Genomic DNA, 15,414 nt, shown 5'->3' with positions numbered 1-15,414 from the left:
TAGAGTTTATATAAAGGTTTTCTAATGTCTAAACTTACCTTGACAAACTCTAGAACCAAGTCAAAGGCTTGATAGAAAATTTATTACAATAATAAAACTGCAAGAAGCTATGATTGTCTTAAATGTTTTTTATCTTTAATTTCTATAGATATGCTCTATGACCAGTTTTCTGTTAATAAACTTAATTTATGCAGGTAATGATCATGGTCCTCCTTATCAAGCCATGAAGTCCAAAATATTTGAGATCAGCTACATGGGTCTTATCCTCCATTGAACTCTATGCAAGCATATAGCACTGAAATTATTACTATCATACTAGAAACATAGTGAGATCAATGACATAGATAAATAATGCAGATGAGAACTCGGTCAACGCCTAAACAGGCAAATTAAGAAGCTGAAAGTTGAAATGACACACCATACAGGTTGATCAAGGTCCGAAACTAGTATAAAACCCGCACTGGACGGGTGTTGTCAACTCACTTCTTTGAGTTGATAGAACGGGGAGAAAACCAGAATAAATTTCTTTACCGGCACGAAATGATCCTTGACCTTAGAGAACAGATCGATAAAATAAAAGCTATACAAAAAACCCCTAAAAGTGGGGGAAATCCAACACCACGACCCAAATCGCACCTAGCCAACAAAATTATCCGTATCTACGAGAAAGAACCAAACTTGAGACATGAATCGAAGTTCACAGTCAATAGAAAGAGGGGAAACGAGAATTACTGCCCGTATCTTGGAAAGAACCCAACTTTACTGCGGGAATCGAACTAGTAATTCAAGGAAGAAAAGAAGCAGTTACCGGCACGTATCGGAACTTCCTCGGCGGGTGTTCCTCCGGTTGGGCAGCGCCGTCGGCGGGCTTGGAGGAGACAGGGGTCCACTTATAGAGGAGAAGGCGGGATCGGGCGACGTTGCCGTTGGCTTTGGCCGCGGAGGAGTTGTTGGGGGTGGCGAGGGTGATCCACCTCTTCTTCCACTTCCTCACCGGTCCGCTGAAGACCGTCGCCGGCCCATAACGGGTTGACGACCGACCCAGACGGGCCCCCACCCCCTCCATTGTGACGTACTGTTTTGTATACGATCGCCGGAACGCGGTTGGGTGGAGCAGTGGGTGAATGCGATGGTTCCGCTTCTTTTCTGCTTACGGCCGCCCGCCGCATTAATTTGACGAAAATAGCGAATAAAAAACGGAAGATCTTGTTACAAGGCCAATGTATCGGAGTCCGTTATGATCGGCCCGTTGAAGTAGATCAATTATTTCTTGTATCAACTTCCTTTTATGAAAAACCTGAACTGCTTTTTCTTTTTTTCAAAAAAGTCGATGGAGCTTCCCATTTTTCAAGAACTTTATAGTAGAATCTTTAATAGATAAAAGTTCTAAAATGCCCAATAAACTTCCTTCCAATCTATCCATTCATTCCACTAGTCATATGACACCAAGTCTTCATTTTATCATTCTTTCTCTGCATTCCAATTCAAGCTCGTCGACCAGTCTTTCTTTCTCTCTTTTCTATTCTAACAATTTATTATTAATAATAATAATTAAATTTTATCTCATTAGATAAAATCAGTTATATAAATATTTTACATCATTCATTCTATTTTTTATTATATCATCATCTATATTTAAATAAATATTTTTTATTTTATCATTACTAACTAAAATTTTTTATCTTCATCTTCCTCGTTGAATGTATATATTTATCATAATTTTATATAATTTAACTGAAATATTTATTAATCATCTAAGTACATATATGTATCATCTTAAATGTATTTCTTTAAAATTTTTTCTCAATAGACACAACCTCAAATTTCCCCTTTAATATTCTTATTTCTTATCATATTCATCCTTGCATCTCTACACATCAACTTTAAAAATTTTTATCTTCTGCTTATATGATATAAGTTATAATCCAACATTTTACTTTATATGATATAACAAACCTAACTACCATTTTATAGAACTTTCTCTTTAAGTTTTAGATGTATTTTACTATCACCAAGAATATTTGATACTATCCTCCATTTCAACAATTCTACTTAATTTCTATATAAGATATCTCTCTCAAACTCTTCATCCTTTTATAAAAATGATCCTAAATATTTAAAACTAAAAATTCTTAATTATAAATAATTCATTATCTTTTATCTTAATAATTATCTTACATCTAATATTAATAAATTTAATTTCTATAAATTTTATCATTACACTATTAAGTCTAAAACCTTTCACTTTCACTTCTAGTATTTCATGCTAAGATTTGAACTTAGTATTTACTTCTTCACGAGTCTAAATAATATGCTTGATTATTGGAGACGAGGTATTAAGTAGATTACGATTGATTAAGTACTTAAACATTGACAGATGAGAAATCGAAGTGTGTCAAAGTTGTTTAGACACTTGGTAGATGAGAAACCCAAGTGGGTTAAGGTTAATCAGATATTTGATTGCTAGAAAATCCAAGTCAATTAGGTAAACTAGAAACTTGGCACTAGGAAGTCAATTGGTGTTGGCAATGGGAACTTCTAACAGGTTGTGAAGGACTAGATGTTAGACACATGTGTGGAAGTCCGGGTTGGTCAATGGAATACTAGATGCTTAGCAAGGGAGGAAGTTTAATAATGTTAATGATGAACGGATGCTTGACACATTAGGTGTGAAAACTCTAGAGGAGTGAACTCAAGAGTGAAAGTCCTAGAGGAGTGAACTTTAGGTAATGAAAGTTCTAGTGGCGATGTTGCATAGTGGAAGTTTTGGCGATGAGATTAGGCAAGTGAAAGTCTTGGTGGTGAGGCTAAGGAAGTTAAAATATTGGCATGAGGCTAGGCAAGTGAAAGTCCTAGCGATATGGTTGGGCAAGTGGAAGTCCTTGTTATGAGGTTGGGGAATGGGAAGTCCTAGTAGGCAGAGGTCGGCTAGATATTGGGCAATGGGTGAAGTCTCAGGGGTGAGGAGTCTCTAGACATAAGAAGTCCTAGTAGGTTAAAGTCAATCTGACACTAGACAAGGTTTAAGTCTTACTAAGTCTAGGTCAACATATATTATGTGAATGAGGAAGTCTCTTGGCATGTTATGGACTAAACCTTGGGTGAAATTAAATTCAGAGTGGCAGCCGACTAGAATAGAAATAGTAATCAACTGATGAACACAACACCATAAAAATATGGTATGGTTGAATATGGGATAACTATGTTAGTTTTCTCTATACACGTTTTAAATTTTTTTCAACAAACAAGCAACAAAAGTATAATAATCTAAATTATTACAACACGCGCATCAAAAATCACATGAGGATACACATGCATGTAGACATAATCATAGAAATAGACTGCATAAATAAATTATACCCATTGGATAACATGAAGCGGAAACAATATCAACTAGCAACCTTCAGAAAAGTTACTTCTACTCGTATCCACATCAAGATCTCCGTGAGATGACTTCACTAAGTCACATGTTGTATCTCCATTTTAATACTAGTCGAAGGAAGGAGACAAAGTCATCCAAGAGAGAATCCACAATTCAATTCAGCATCCAACACTTAAAGCAATCCGACGATATGAAACGAATAAAACGAAGGCGATGAAGCCACCGTTCAAGGGTCGGAAGGCTCACTGTCGACGAGGGGCAGTAGGCCTAATGGTATCAGAGTTCTAGCATTAATAATTGCTCGCTCGGAATAATAACCTACCTCGGATGATGGTGGTTGGCTGGTGGAGGAGAGGGGAGGTCGGATGCTTGGATAGTGATGGCAGGTCGCCGACTGCTTGCTCCTCTTGGATGGCGGCACAAAAGGGAGAGCCCCTTGTGGTCGGCAACGGTGGCAAGGGGGAGAGGGGGTGGCAGCAAGGAGGAGAAGGAGGAGAGGGAAGCAAAATCTAGCCTTAGGGTTTTCCCCAAATCCCTTAGGGTTTTCCCTCTTCCAACTAGATCTATTTATAGATCTCTAATGAGTTTGATTCGCAAATCTAAAATCCATATTCATTAGCACAAAACTCTAACCAATATCCTTAAGTTTGGTTCAAGACCAAACCATGTTGGTTTAAAACTAAATCACCTTTTAATTAAAATCAAACTAATTTAGTTTATAATTAAATCAAAGATGGTCTACTTCGTCTTCAAAAGACATAGCCCATCGCCACTTCCATTTTGATAAAATATCTTTCATATTTGTCCTTCATCTGGTCTAACCAGACTCATTTTTTCTTAATATGACAATCTAATTCTTAAACTCATTTTATGTCTTTTGGATAATATTGTAATATGTGTGACCTTGTAGGTTCCCGATTTATATTAATTGTTCATAATAAATCATTAATTATGGATCGATCAAGAGTAACACCAAATAGTAAATTATGATCCTCAATTAATCAAAAAATCACCGTAGGATCTTGTAACGCGCTAAAGGGGGGTGAATAGCGCGTTCTTCACATTTCGTCATTCGTTTCTATCAAAGCAACTTAGTAGCGGATTAGTAAGGATGCAGGGAACTCGCGGATTTACTTGGTTCCTAACCCCCCAGGATTAGTACATCTAAGGCCTATGTACGGGAGGCACCCGTCCACTAGTAGTCTCTTTTTTGAATGTTGTTCGGAGGTGGAGAAACCCGTCTTACAGTCCAAATAAAGAATACAATAAATGAAAGTAAAGTAAGACAAGTAATGAAAATAAATCAAACATTTAGTCCCGATTTGGAAGTCCTGAGCGTCGTGCACTACTCCTGGATCTTCCTTGGTTGTAAGCGTCTGGCCTCGTTCGCGTTCAGAACCACCACTACAAGGAGAGGAGGGCTTGTAGTTAATTGATCTGGTTGTGCACGTTCATCCTTCTTTTATAGCATCTTCCGGTCGACTGGAATGTATCTCAGGTCGACCCCACGTAGACCGCGATCCTCTTCCTCCACGGCAGACTTCGCCTTCTGGTCGACTGGAGTCCCACCATCGCCCCCAGAAAACGCAGGTGCCGCCGCTGTCGCGTGGAGAAGACCTCGCCGTCACCTCCCTCATAGTACCCTCTTCCTCTTCTCTCTTCACAGCAGCCGCTACCTACTTAGTCTTCCTCCTCTGTTCTGGTGGCCGCCCGAGGGATAGCTCTGCTGCCGCCAAACCACGAAGCTGCCGTCGGCCACCAACCAATTGGTAAAGGGTTAAATAAATTGTTAAGTTGATTTAGGGTAGTTAATTAATTAAAGCTTGTTGATTAAACAAATGATATTGGATTAATTAAGATAATTAATCTAGTTTAATTGGATTATTAACTAGGATAAACGGTTAATTAGTCAATAATTAGTAATTAATTGCTTGAGTAATCGATTTAATAGTGAGTTAACTTATTAATTAAGATAAACAAGTAGATAATTGACTTTTGGTAATTAGTTAAGTTTGTTAACTGTTTTAGTAATTGATTAGATGGTTAATTATTTTGATTGACACAATTGATAAGTGGTTAACTTATTTAAGATTTAATGAGTTAATTAATAATTAATAGATTAATTATGAACTGTAAATAAATTGGAGAATTTGATTAAGTTACTTAAAGTAATACTTAATTGTTAATCAGTTTAATAAATTATTAAAGATCATGTAATTCGTTTGGGGATTTATTTGAATTATCAATCAGATTAATAATTAAATTATATCCATTAAGTAGTAGTTGAGCTAGATTAACCTTAGAATCGACTAGGGTTTATTTTGTTAAAAAGTAAATATAATATTTAGAAGATATGTATTTTAATTGCAGGACTCTGAGTTGTTGATCCTGCTATACGCGAAAGATTTTATTGAGGTTCTTGTTGCGACGATTCGTCAATCAGGTGGGTAATCTCTGTATCTGGTCAATACAGATCTATTCTCTTTTCACTCCATGTTTTCCTTTTCTATTGTTGTTGATTAGGCTATTGATCACATTCCTACATCTGTTTGTGTGTACTTCTGTACTTGGTTAACACGGGTTCTTCTTTCATAGTGCATGATTATCTGATTGATATCTCTACTATAGTCGTTGTTTGATTTGATTCATGACTTGATATTTGCCTTTGACCTTAATATGATCATGCTACCATCAATACAGTTTCCTTAAGTGTTGTTTATCTATGTTGAATTTATCATGATTGATATTGCACATACATTGATGTGGTGGTAGTTAGCGGTTGAACTATGCAAATAGCATGTTGTTGTTGTTACTCTCACTGCACAGGTTGAGTGAGAGCATTATAGCACTGCACAGGTTGGGTGCTACCTCACTGCACAAGTTGAGTGAGAGCATTATAGCACTGCACAGGTTGGGTGCTACCTCACTGCACAACTAGATAGCTCTGACTATGCATGCATTTATTATTGTTTACTGCATTGATAGCTGATACATTTGTTATTATAGGGTTATGCACTTGTTATATAACTACTGCATTTGTATGACATACATGATGGTTATATTAGCCTTGCTCTTGTAGTATCATGTTGGACTATATACCTTTGGATATCTATGCTATTATCCATTTGATACCTTATTTTGTTCTGCACTTTTATCTAGTACCCACTGAGTGTATCTGATACTCACCACCCAGACCCTGGGGTTTTTCTGTCTCCCCAGGTAGCAGATAGGTACTTGGAGCTTGGAGATTGGCCGGCTGCTTCCATCTCACACCCGAAGGTTACTAGGTTTTGGGTTATTCGTTTGTCTTGGCTTTACGATGTTTTCATTACGTGGATTTTCGATTTTATTTGGATATTGTGCATGTGATAGTAGTGTTGTGGCCATGTAGGCCTTGTATCTTAACTGTTGGGCATTGGTGTGATGTGTAGTCTTTATTCCAGCCGCATATGGCTAAGTCTTTCTATTTGTATTCAGGGAATTGTCATGGATACTGGGGAGATGCTGCCGAAATTTTTGGATGGCCTCCCGGGTCGTGACAATTTAGTGGTATCAGAACAAGTTCGGTTCTTTCGGTATTTGTCGTGGATTTATCGTTGTTTCTTTTGGGTTGTTGTCGTATGTCGATTTATTCGACCCAGGTTGTGAGATGGACGAACAGAGGCATAATCTCCAAGCACTGTAAGTAAAACTAACTAGTACCTCCTAATTGTTTCCTAGAATTCATAGTAGCAATGTTAGTGAAGGATATTTGATTTTATAAGTCTGTACATCAATATATTCGTTATGTAACAGCAGTGTCTCAGAGTTAACTTCATTTAGAGCAAAATTCACGATTCCTGTCCGTAGGTTTAAATTCTAATTTTGGGATTTTGTTTTCTACTTGTGACCTATACATCAAGTTATGTCTCGAAGCTATAGGATTTAGAGGTCCTTGGTTTATTAGATACCTCGATGAATGAACAAGAAAGACTGAAATTTTTGTCCTCTTCCCTTCACTTTGTCCCTTGTGTTGTAGGGTAAGAACTTCATATTGGGTTAGCTGTTGGCAAAACATTCAGTATCATGGCTATTGAAGTATTAATCATAGGGCATGCTAAGTAGTCAAGGATGATTGGTGTCCAATTAATTTAATTAATTCAGTTTAGAATACATATCAATTTATATTCCCTCATCCTTCCTAGAAGGCTCCGCTTAATTACGGTGGTATACTTGTGGCGTAACAAGGTGGATATACTTGTGGAAAAATTTGGACAGGTTGATGTGACAATTAGAGTAGCGCAGCAGAAGCATGATGGACCCATAACCCACAGATCCGAAATTGATCATTCGAAGTATAGTATTTTGGCATTATAGTAGATAGATAGTAAATTTGGGGATCAAATTTTTATTAGTGGGGGAGACACGTCTTTTAAAGACAAAGTGAGCCCTCTTTGATTTAATTATAAAATCAAATTGATTTAATTTTAATTAAAGGTAGTTTGATTTTGAAGCAATCCGATTTGATTTTAAACTAAATTTGAGGCTAAAAGATAGAAGTTTAATTTAACAAATTTTGTTAATATTTCTTAACTAAAATTTTTCAATTAAACACCTATAAATATATCTCTTATGAAGATTTATGAACAAGGATTAAAAACACAATTGTTAGATTTTAAAATCTAACACAGACTTCTCCACCCACAACAAGAAGGGGACTTCTTGTTGCCACCACCCAAGGTTAGGGTGGTCTTGTTGTTGCTGGCCATACACTACAAAAAAATAGGTATTTTACGATGAATTTTTGGAACGAATAATTTTCGTCGCCAATCAACAATGAATTTTGGGATGAATACAAATTTCGTCGCTAATCTACAACAAACTTTGCGACGTAAAAAATATTAATAGTTGCCAATTTAGCAACTCAAAATATTCGTCGCAAAATTCGTTGCAAAAAATATTCGTCGCCAAATTGGCGACGAACTAGCAGTTCGTTGCCAAATTGGATTTGGCGATGAATATTTTTTCGTTGCAAAAACTTCACTAAAACCCAAAATCTGAATTTTTCTTTTCTTCTCCCACGTGAACTTGGCGACGAATACCCAATTCGTCACCAATTTGGCGACGAATTTGATTGTTCATCGCCAAATTAGCAACGAATTTGTTTTCGTCGCAAAAAAATCACTAAAACCCTAGATCCGAACTTTTCTTTTCTTCTCCCACGCGAACTTGGCGACGAATGTCCGATTCGTCGCCAAATTTGGCGACGAATTTGATTGTTCGTCGCCAATTTGGCGACGAATTTGGCGACAAATTCGTTTTCATCGCAAAAACCTTACTAAAACCCTAGATCCGAACTTTTCTTTTCTTCTCCCACTCGAACGAACTTTCTGCCGCAGCTCTCGCCAAAGCTCTCTCGCCGAAACTCTCTCGCCGGATCTCTCCCTCGCCGGATCTCTCCCTCTAATCTCTCCCTCGCCGGATCTCTCTCCCTCGCCGGAGCTCTCCCTCGCCAGATCTCTCCCTCGCCGAAGCTCTCCCTCGCCGGATCTCGCTGATTTCTCGTCGAGTTCTCTCCGAAATCTTACCTCCTCACGTGGTAAGCTTCCTCCTTCCTTTTTCCTTTTTTTCTGTGTTTTTCGCCGCCGGCGCCGCTGGAGAGACATCGCCGGACGTCGGGCGGCGTTGGGCGGCGCTGCCTGGCCCTGCGCGGCGTCGGGCGTCGCTGGCCGGCGCTAGCCGCCCCTTGCCAGCGCTGGCCGCCCCTGGCTGAAACAGGACACTGTTTTGTGTTTTTGAGTTTTATGAATAGAATAGTCACTTTTATAGGGTTTCCTGGCTGAAACAGGACACTGTTGTTGATGCTGGAAGGTTCGATGGATCGTTGGGCATTATATCTGCAATCTCTGCTTTGAAAGTTTTAAAGATAAGTAGGAAATTGCTCAAACTCAAGAGACCAATAGAGGTTAGTGTATCTTTCTTTGTTGTTTGTTTGTAACATTATAGATTGCTGATGTATGTAAGAATGCATGCCAATATAATGGAATGAAAGAGTATACAAGCTATAGTCCTCTTTGATACTCATCATTCTTTTTGTCATCTGTTCACAAGTAGCTAATTTAAAATATTATCGTTATTTTTTAAACAAGCACTTTTATCTATTGACACATCCCCTCACTTTATTTTTTGCATTTATCTTTAGTATTATAGATGTTAGAATGGTACCCCTTGGACTATTTTTCTCCTTGTAATTGTGCTTTAAACCATTTAAGGTGTTAGCATGTCTTGTTAGTTGAACATGAATCTCATTCTCCATTTTAACTGAATATTGTAGCATCCTCTGCTCAAACTGCCATCACCCATCCTCCTAGTTAGATAACACTACTGCCAATCTATAACCTGTTCATCGTGCTACAATACTATCACTATAACCATACAAACCTAAAGTCGTAAACCCTTAAACAATAAATCATAAACTCTTAAAAATTCCTAAATCTTAAATTCTAAATCGTAAATCCTAAACTCTAAACACTAAAACTCTAAAGCCCCTAAACACTAAACACTAAATCATAAATCCTAAACCCTAAACCTAAACCTAAACCCTAAATCCTAAACCCCTAAACCCAAAAACCCTAAACCCCCTAAACCTTAAAAAATCACTAAACCATAAAAACCTAAATGAGACAAACCCTTAATCAAATGATATGAGAAAATGATACGAAGAGATCAACAAATGAGACAAAGAGATAATCAAATTAAAAAATTACAAAAACAACAAGAACGAATTTTGCGCCATTTTCAGTTGCAACTTGGTGATGACGACGACGACGATAACGACGACGACGACGGCGACGGCGACGATGGTGGTGATCCTTCATGAGTTTTTTTGTGTATGCATTTTTTTAAGCATTATTTTATTTATTTGACATGCATTTTATTACAGTTGCAAGTTAATAATTTATATATTGTTAATAATACTGTTTGTTTTTTGTTAAACAGGTTTTTATAAACAAATAAAAAAAAAGGTTAGTCTTTACATATTTAATTTATAGGTTTTAGTTTTAGTTTTAATTTTAAGAATGATACTTTCTCTTTATCTTATTTTTGTATGCAGGCGAAGACAAGATAGTGACGAAGAATCAAGTAGAGTCTCCGGCGGACCACGATGATCTCTTTTATCTTTTCTTCATATATCCTCAGACTTGTTTGTATCAGTACTTTGTATGGATTTTTAGCATTGTGATGCATGTGACTGTTGGTTGGTTGGACAGGCTTATAGACATGTGTACATGTCTATTGTAGATATTTGTTGGATTGTGATGTGACTGTTGGATGTTATGTGATTGTATATTATACATGCTATGGATGTTATGGATATTTGAATGTTATGAATATCGATATTTGTATGTGATGAATTTTTGTATATGATAGATATTTGGAAGAAATGAATATATGTTTTTGATCCATTTGTAATGCTGTATGTGATTGTTTGATAATAGGTCAAATGTATTTATGAATCGATCTGATTGGATCGATATTGTTTGTATATACAAGATAATCACCAAAATAAATCTTGCAGTGATATTTTTTTTGTTTTTGCAACGAAATTTACGATGAAAATAGGATTCGTAGCCAATTGGCGACGAAATTAACAACCAAAATCAGTTCGTCACAAATATATCATAAATTACTATTTATCAAAATTTGCAACGAATTCTAGATTCGTAGCCAAATTCGTCGCCAATTTTTTGGCGACGAATTGGATTCGCCAAATTGGCGACGAATTTGGCAATGAAATTTTATTTTTGTCACAAATATTTGCGAAAAATATAGATTTTTTGACGTAGATTTTTGGCGACGACTATACTGCGACGAATTTTGTTTCGTTGCAAAATTTATCGCCAAAATTTTTGGGACGAATTTTTTTTATAAATTCGTCCTAGATTTCATCGCAGATTGCTAATTTTTTTGTAGTGTGTGTGCTCGCTTCTTGTGTTTTGTTATTTTTCACTTCATTATTACACAACTCTGATCGTAAGATTTTACGAGCTTCTTTACGAAATTCAAAAATGCTTCAATAGTGCTATTCACCCCCTCTAGGTCTCTCAACAATCCTATAATTGGTATTAGAGCGAGGGGTGCTCGAACACAGTGCAACCACTGGTCGAGCAAATTTTTCATTTTCATATTTTTAAATTCATTATAATTTTCTCCCGCACTACTAATTCAAGACCAAGTCTTAGTATATTTCATTATTTTCTTATGTGCGAGAGTTAATGACCCATCAGGAAGGATACAGTACTGTAAGGCCGCCTCTGTTCTTTCACTACAAAAAAATAGCATTTAGCAACGAATTCTACAATGAAATTTATAAAAAAAATTCATCACAAACAGTTTTCCAACGAATTTTACGATAAAAAATTTTCATTGCTATAAAGTCGTCGCCAAATTTCTGTCACAAAAATTTACGACGAAACAAGTAATTCGTCGCCAATTGGCGACGTCGCCAATTGGCGACGAACAGTGATTCATCGCCAATTGGCGACGAATTATGTGTTTGTCGTCAATTGGCGACAAATTCGGTATTCGTCACCAATTGGCGATGAAAAACTTTGTTCGTTGCCAATTGGCGATGAATATAAGAGTTCGTCGCCAATTGGCGACGAACCTTGATTCGTCACCAATTGGCAACGAACATAGTTTTCATCGCCAATTGGCAACGAATTTGGCGACGAATTATGATTTAATCATAAATATTCAATAAATAGTAAGTTACGATATAATTGCGATGAACGTTGTTTCGTTGCAAAATTCATCGCTAATGGCGACGAAATCTGTTTTCGTCGCTAATTTCATTGTAAAATAAAAAAAATGCTGAAACAATTTATTTGTTGATTATCCTGTATATACAAACAATATCGATCTAATTGGATCGATTTATAAATACATGTAACCTGTAACAAACAAGCATATCAAATCCAACACAAATAAAGCAATAACATCCATTCATTTCATTCAAATATCCATAACATACACGAATCTATAACATCCAAAATATCCATATCCATAATATTCAAATATCCATAACATCTACAATCCATAAAAATCATAATACAATCCAGCAAATAACTACATTAGACATATATGTACATGTCTATAAGTGTAACCAAGTCACATCATCATAATACAAGAAAGAAGATACAAAGTACTGATACAAACAAATCAGAAGATATATGAAGACAAGATAGAAGAGATCATCGTGGTCTGTCGGAAACTCTACTTGATTCTTCGTCACTATCTTATCTTCGTCTGCATAGAAAAATAAGATAAAGAGAAAGTATCATTCTTAAAATTTAAATTAAAACCTATAAATTAAATATGTAAAGACTTACCTTTTTGGATTTGTTTATAAAAACTACCTGTTTAAAAAAAATAAATAGTATTACTAACAATATATAAATTATTAACTTACAGCTCTAATAAAATACCAAATAAATAAAATAATGCTTATAAAAAATTTATACACAAAAAAACTCATAAAGGATCACCACCATCGTCGCCGTCGTCATCGTGGTCGTGGTCGTCGTCATCGTCACCAAGAATAGATTGCCTTTCAAATGGATACATCCATCGAAAATGTAGAGGACCTCCAACTTTGGTTTCATAAGGCAAGTGAACCAATAGATGCTCCATCGAATCAAAAAATGATGGTGGAAAGATCCTTTCCAAATTACACAAAATTCAGATGAAAAATTATGCACTCTCCACCAAATCTGTTCACTTGTTAATCTCAATAACGGGGGTGTTCTCTCAATTCTATTCTTTATGAATTCATCTTTATTTCTTCTGAAATTATGATTTTGTGGTAAAAATTATCTGTGACAATCAAAATAACTCACCTTCTTTCCATGTTTCAATCTTATTGATTTTGATCTCTCCATACATATTGGATATCATAAAATCCCAGCGGTACTCCATCCTAATAGCATACCATAAACAGGAAAATCATTTATGGTCCAAAGAAGTACAACCTTCATTATAAACATCTGAAGAGGACTTCATCTACTGGAAAAGTAGAATGGAGTACCACCTAAAGACACAAGTAGACATGTGGTTCATCATTCAAATGAGATTCACAATCCCAACCGATAATGACGGCCTTCCATAATCTTAGGACAAATGGGATGCGACCGTTCATTAGCGCTAAAGATCTATGAGACAAGCTCATAGAACTTCATGAAGGAACGCCTAACATAAAAGTCAACAAGTGCGATCTCCTCATCAACAAACTCTACAACATCAAGATGATGGAAGGAGAATTAGCAAGTGGATTGCATGCACGAATCCAAGGTCTGCTGAATGGGTTGCACACAATTGAATAACCCGTTAAAAATCGAGATGTGATAAGGTATGCACTGAAAGCGTTCCTTAAGAACACTTTGTGGGCATTTATAGTTGATGCTTACAAGGTCTCTAGGGACCTTTCAAAAATCAAATTCGACGAGCTATATTCTGAATTTGAGTTACATGAGCAGACTATCGTCATTACGGAAGAGAAAGGTATAGCTCTTATTACATGACCAACTATGGAGAAAAGGTTCAGAAAATAAGTCAAAGAAGAATCCGATGAATCGTCCGAGTCAGAGAGGAACGATGAAGTCACAACCGAACTAGTTAACATAGTTCGGAAGATGCTAAGGAAGAAGCATGGACTAAAAAGATTAAAAGTGAAGAAGGTGGTACAAAAAGCCATGTAACGACCACCCTTTTTACCCCAAAGGCGATCCGTTACTTGCTTGCTAAAATCTACTATTAATTTAAATTTTCTCGCTTTGTGATAGTTGAGTAAACTCATGCTTTCAAAAGAGTAACATAAAGTCTAAATATAATAGCAAACAATAGCCAACCAATCATTACAATCGAAGAGCATGGAGAAGGGAGTGGAAATTCTGGTTGCACTGGTCCCAGTCGACTGGGTTTCTGAGGAAGTCCATTCTACTTCGTACCAAATTCACAATAAACATATAGTTAAGCTTTACAACAGGTATTAAATGATTCTAGACTATTAAACATATGTTTGTATGACAATTAGGCATACTTTAGCAATTTCTAAGCATGGATTTAGAAACCTGGACTTTGTATCAACTTGGCACTAAAACTAAGCAATGCTATCAACTATCAAGTAAAGTATAAAACTACTAGGCAGGCTATGGCTAACATAATTCATGTTTGTTAACTCACATCAAGATAACAAGTAATCTAAGCATAACATAATGCATACTGGCAAACTCATGTCGGTTGACATTCTAAAAGTGCGGAAATAAACAACACATAGAAAACTAGTTTTTTTAGCATTCTTAATAAATGCATTCTTCATAATGCAAGTGTCCAAGGCTCTTGATTCCATGTTCCACCACATCACACACTTCACATCGTCCCTGCCACCTCCGCTAATCCAATTTTCCTTTGCCCTTATCTGCAGTATAAGAAAAATGAAACTATAAGCATAAAGCTTAGCAAGTACCATCCTACTCACTAAACCATGCATATTTTGGAATCATACTTTTGAAAATACATGTAAGAAAACATATTCATGCTTGTCGTCTATTCTTACTGAAACATATAATCTAGACAAATATCATGGCATAAAACACATAAGAAAACATATTCATGCTTGTCGTTTATTCTTACTGAAACATATAATCTAGACAGCTATCATGGCATACTCATCATAATAAGCACATGAACTAAATTATATACATATAGTAAGTGAAAATACTACTCATGCTGTTGTGGGCCCGGCATTGTGCTAACTATGCTCGCATCCCTAAATAGATCTAAGGTAGCTAATCCCGAACCCATTAGGGTACTACTAGGCGATCTAGGGCCTAAGGGCAATCTAGGAGCCCACCCATGGACGAACTAGAGTTCAAGCACATGCCATAAAAAGTAAAATACTTTCTTAATAGTTTTGTTCTTTAACCTTGCATCTACTAGGCGATCTAGGGCCAAGGGGCGATCTAGGAGCTCACCCAATGGATGAACTGTAGGGA

The 15,414-nt window shown here is 36.4% G+C and overlaps 1 protein-coding gene across 1 annotated transcript in view; it reads right to left on the bottom strand.

Annotated features, from left to right (window-relative positions):
- Positions 1-12,895: 12,895 nt before the first annotated feature.
- The window catches only part of LOC141833149 (GDSL esterase/lipase At5g45910-like), a 3,146-nt gene continuing 627 nt past the window's right edge, over positions 12,896-15,414 (bottom strand). Inside the window, exon 3 of the mRNA XM_074720537.1 lies at positions 12,896-12,971. Within this exon, the coding sequence (XP_074576638.1) occupies positions 12,896-12,971 (76 nt within the window). The remainder of the gene's footprint in view (positions 12,972-15,414) is intronic.

Source organism: Curcuma longa, chromosome 8, assembly GCF_044706935.1.
Source record: "Curcuma longa cultivar G26 ecotype Majalengka, Jawa Barat chromosome 8, ITB_CL_G26_1.1, whole genome shotgun sequence".
NCBI classification, from domain to species: domain Eukaryota; kingdom Viridiplantae; phylum Streptophyta; class Magnoliopsida; order Zingiberales; family Zingiberaceae; genus Curcuma; species Curcuma longa.
This window is presented reverse-complemented; position numbering and strand designations above follow the sequence as displayed.